Raw genomic sequence first — 5,000 nt, 5'->3', positions numbered from 1 at the left:
AAGGAGGGAAAGAGAGAGAAAGGGAGGGTGGGAGATGGGAAGGTGAGAAGGGAAAGAAAATGAGGGAGGGAGGGAGGGAAGGAGAGGGGAAATGGATAAGGCGAGGAAAGGAGAGAGAAAAGAGGAAAAGAAGGAGGGAAGAGATAAAGAATAAGAGAACAGAAGAAGAGAGGGAAAGATAGACGAAAGGTAGAAAAGAAAACCATAGGATTATAATCATTGACACATTGCCATTGCCATATTCATCATCATCACCAACTATATTCATCATTACCATCCCCAACCACAATCATTGCCACCACTAAACAATCACAATCACTTCAACACCATCATCACCCCCTCCCTCCCTCCCTCCCCATCAAACCCCCCCTAAATAACCACCAAATTAACCTCCCCCTCCCCTCCTCCCCTCCCCCATCTCTTCCACAGTCCCCCCTACGTGCGCAGAGGGTCAGAACACGGTGTATGGGGCGGCGAGACATGAGGAACTGCAGGTGCCATGTCACGTCCACGCCCACCCCGCCCCGTCGATATTCAGGTATTGTATTGGTGTTGTATTTCTTGTATTTGTCTGTGTGTGTATTTGTAGTTTGTTTGGTTTTGTTTTTGTTTTTGGTTTTGTATTGTAATCTGTTTAATCGTGATCTCTCAATATTCTTTGCCTTTCGCTTTATCTTTTTTTTATTATTATTATTTTTCGTTACTTTTTTCTTCTTTCGCTTTCTCTTCTGATTCTTCATGTTCATGTTTCTCTTCTTCATCTTCTTCATTTTTTTTTTCATTTTTTCCTCTTTTTCTTCCTCTTCTTTTTCTTCTTGTTCCTGTTCCTCTTCATTGTATATTTCTTCTTCCTCTTTTTCTATATATTCTTCATCTTCCTCTTCTTTTTGTTCTCCTTCTTTCTCTTTTACTGCTTCTTCCTCTTCCTCTTCTTTTTCTTCTTCCTCTTCTTTCTCTTTTACTGCTTCTTCCTCTTCATCTTCTTCTTCTTCTTCTTCCTCAACTTCTTCTTTCTCTTCTTCTTCGTCATCTTCTTCTCCATCTGTTTCTTTTTTAATTTCTTCCTCTTCTTGTTTTTCTTCTTCCTCATTTATTTATTCTTTTCTTATTCTTGTTCCTCTTGTTCTCTACCTCTTCTTCCTTACCCCTTCTTATTTTCTTTATCAGTGTCATTTCAATTACTATTGCTAGGAATTGCGCTCACTCTCTCTCAACGTCATTGTCTTAATAATTCCTTCCTCAAAGTAACAAAAACAAAAAATAAAACTCAGTCTTTCGTAAAAAAAAAAAAAAAAAAAAAAAGCATAAAGAAAATGAAAACTTTTGTTCCCGAGGATTTTTTTTTTCCAAGATGGCGCCGAGTGTTTCCTCTCGTGGAGCAAATTGCGGGAACTTGATGAATATTTGTATATTTTCGTCGTATAAGTGAATGGACGAGGCAGTGGAATTACAGGTACAGGTGGACATACAGGTACAGCTGGTTTTTTTGATACGGTACAACTATATATGTTCTGATGGCATTACGGTACAGGAGCGTGTATCAGTGTTGTAGTTTTATTTGTCATATAAGGATTTGTATAAAGGGAGGAGAGTATAGGACAGTAAAGTAAAATAGAAGGTAATGATAGGAGTCTTATGTAACAAGAAGTACCTTTTTCCAGGGGGTGGGATGGATCTTTGCATTAGTTTTCCTTTTTTTCGGGGGGGGGGGGGGGGAATATGACAACCCCCCAAAAAAAAATCTCTCCTCTACACACAGGAAGGCCATGAAAAAAGGTACGTGACACGTAGCGGTTCATAAAAAAGTACGTGACACGTAGCGGTTCATAAAAAAGTACGTGACACGTAGCGGTTCATAAAAAAGTACGTGACACGTAGCGGTTCATAAAAAAGTACGTGACACGTAGCGGTTCATAAAAGAGTACGTGACACGTAGCGGTTCATAAGAAAAAGTACGTGACACGTAGCGGTTCATAAGAAAAAATACGTGACACGTAGCGGTTCATAAAAAAGGTACTTGACACGTAGCGGTTCATAAGAAAAAGTACGTGACACGTAGCGGTTCATAAAAAAGTACGTGACACGTAGCGGTTCATAAGAAAAAGTACGTGACACGTAGCGGTTCATAAAAAAGTACGTGACACGTAGCGGTTCATAAGAAAAAATACGTGACACGTAGCGGTTCATAAAAAAATACGTGACACGTAGCGGTTCATAAAAAAGTACGTGACACGTAGCGGTTCATAAAAAAGGTACTTGACACGTAGCGGTTCATAAGGAAAAGTACGTGACACGTAGCGGTTCATAAAAAAATACGTGACACGTAGCGGTTCATAAAAAAGTACGTGACACGTAGCGGTTCATAAAAAAGTAAGTGACACATAGCGGTTCATAAGAAAAAGTACGTGACACGTAGCGGTTCATAAAAAAGTACGTGACACGTAGCGGTTCATAGAAAAGTACGTGACACGTAGCGGTTCATAAGAAAAAGTACGTGACACGTAGCGGTTCATAAGAAAAAGTACGTGACACGTAACGGTTCAGAAAAAAGGTACGTGACACGTAGCGGTTCAGAAAATAAGTACGTGACACATAGCGTTTTAGAAAAAAAAGTACGTGACACGTAGCGGTTCAGAAAAAAGGTACGTGACACGTAGCGGTTCAGAAAATAAGTACATGACACATAGCGTTTTAGAAAAAAAAAGTACGTGACACGTAGCGGTTCATAAAAAAAAAGTACGGACACATCACTTTTCAGAAAAAAAAAAAAATACATAACACATACCGCTTTATACCTCAGATCATACACTCCTCACCACGAAGGAGACCTAAACAAACGAAGGACGGCATCACACAACTCCTCCCTTCCTCTCCTCCTCCTCCCAACAGATGGGCGGTGAACACCTCCACGGGCGTCGTCGATGTGGCCCTCAACCTCTCCAGCAGCAGTGGCAGGAGCAGCGTCGTGAGGTACACGCCCCAGACGCACCACGACTTTGGGGAATTACTGTGCTGGGCGGTCAACGACGTCGGCCAGCAGAGGGCGCCGTGCGTGTTTCATGTTGTGCCTGCAGGTGAGCGGGGGTTTTGGTGGGGGAGAAGCGGGGGAGAGTGAGAGTGAGAGGGAGAGGGAGGGGGAGGGGGAGAGTGAGAGGGGATGGGGAGAAGGGGAGGGGAGAGGGAAGGGGGAAGGGGAGAGTGAGAGGGGAGGGGGAGTGAGAGTGAGAGTGAGAGGGAGAGGGAGGGGGAGATTGAGAGTGAGGGGGAGAGTGAGAGGGAATGGGGAGAAGGGGAGGGGAGAGGGAAGGAGGAAGGGGAGAGTGAGAGGGGATGGGGAGAAGGGGAGAGGGAAGGGGAGAGGGAGAGGGGAGGGGGAGATCGGGGGAGGGAGAGGGAGAAGGAGGGGGGGAGTGAGAGTGAGAAGGGGAAATGGGGGGAGTGAAAGGGAGGGGGTGAGTGAGAGTGAGAGGGGAGGGAGAGAGTGAGAGTGAGAGGGGAGGGGGAGAGTGAGAGTGAGAAGGAGGGGGAGAGTGAGCGGGGAGGGGAGGGGGAGAGTGAAAGGGGAGGGGGAGAGGGAGAGATGGGGGGAGTGAGAGGCGGGGGAGAGTATGAGGGGAGGGGGAGATGGGGAGAGAAGGGGGAGTGAAAGGGAGGGGGAGAGTGAGAGTGAGAGGGAGGGGGAGAGTGAGAGGGAGAGGAGAGTGGAGAGGCGGGGGAGAGTGAGAGTGAGAAGGGGAAATGGGGGGAGTGAAAGGGAGGGGGTGAGTGAGAGTGAGAGTGAGAGGGGAGGGGGAGAGTGAGAGTGAGAGGGGATGGGGAGATGGGGGGAGTGAGAGGGGAGGGGAGGGGAAGAGTGAAAGGGGAGGGGTCAGTGAGAGTAAGAGGGTGGGAGAGAGTGAGAGGGAAGAGGGAGAGTGAGAGGGGAGGGGTCAGTGAGAGTGAGGGGGTGGGAGAGAGTGAGAGGGAAGGGGGAGAGTGAGAGGGGAGGAGGAGGAGGAGAGTGAAAGGAGATGATATAGGGATGGGGAGAGTGAAAGGGGAGGGGAGAGGGAGAGGGGAGGGGCAGAGTGTGAGGGAGGTGGAGAATGAGAGAGAGAGAGAGAGAGAGAGAGAGAGAGAGAGAGAGAGAGAGAGAGAGAGTGAGGAATATATATATATATATATATATATATATATATATATATATATATATATATATATATATAATTTTTTGAAAGGAGAAGGAGAAGGGAAGAAAGAGATAGAACAACGAAAAAAAAGAGACAGTTAAACAGACATACAAACAAACAAAACCAGACACACATACAGACAGACAGAGACAGACAGACAACGTGTGTTCCACTGACCAGACACAGGTTTTTCGTGCCCACATATGGCGTCAGAAAGCAAGTTCCTGTCAGTGCTGCGTTTCCCCCCCCACCCCACCCCCCCCCCCCACCCTCCCGCTCACCCCCCCAAGATTCTATTCCCCCCCCTCCCCTCTCCCCCCCCTCCCCCCTCCCCCCCCATGTCGTAGATAAGTGATAGTCATGAGGTTTCGTGAGGTGACTGGAGGTTTCGTAAGCCTCCCCCCTCACACCCTCCCTCCCTACTCCCCTCCTTTCCTCCCTACCCCCAACCTCCTGCACAACCTCCCTCATTATCCCCCCCTTCATACCCCGTCCGTCCCACACACCCTCCTTCCCTCACAAGCTCCCTCCCTCACACCCTCCTTCCCTCACACGCTCCCTCCCTCATATCCTCCTTCTTTTACAACTTCCATCCCTCTCACCCTCCCTCACAACCCCTTCACAACTTCCCTCACACCCTCCCTCACGCCCTCCCAATCTCTCATCCTCCCCCCCCCCCCCTCCTCCTCACAACCTCCCTCCCTCACAACCCTGACCCACCCTCCCTTAAATAACCAAATCACAAACAAACCAACCAAACAAACAAACAAACAAACCCCCTCCTCGAATGACCCACAACACCCCAAACAAAAAAAACTCCCTTAACGAAAA

General features: G+C 47.5%; 1 protein-coding gene across 1 annotated transcript in view; it reads left to right on the top strand.

Annotated features, from left to right (window-relative positions):
- The window catches only part of LOC122249771 (protein turtle homolog A-like), a 21,595-nt gene that overhangs the window by 11,708 nt on the left and 4,887 nt on the right, over positions 1-5,000 (top strand). The window contains exons 6-7 of the mRNA XM_086552359.1: positions 430-538; positions 2,890-3,074. Of these exons, the coding sequence (XP_086408485.1) occupies positions 430-538; positions 2,890-3,074 (294 nt within the window). The remainder of the gene's footprint in view (positions 1-429; positions 539-2,889; positions 3,075-5,000) is intronic.

This window comes from Penaeus japonicus, unplaced genomic scaffold, assembly GCF_977035675.1.
Source record: "Penaeus japonicus unplaced genomic scaffold, GWHDUDI00000001_assembly GWHDUDI00000026, whole genome shotgun sequence".
Lineage (NCBI taxonomy): Eukaryota > Metazoa > Arthropoda > Malacostraca > Decapoda > Penaeidae > Penaeus > Penaeus japonicus.
This window is presented reverse-complemented; position numbering and strand designations above follow the sequence as displayed.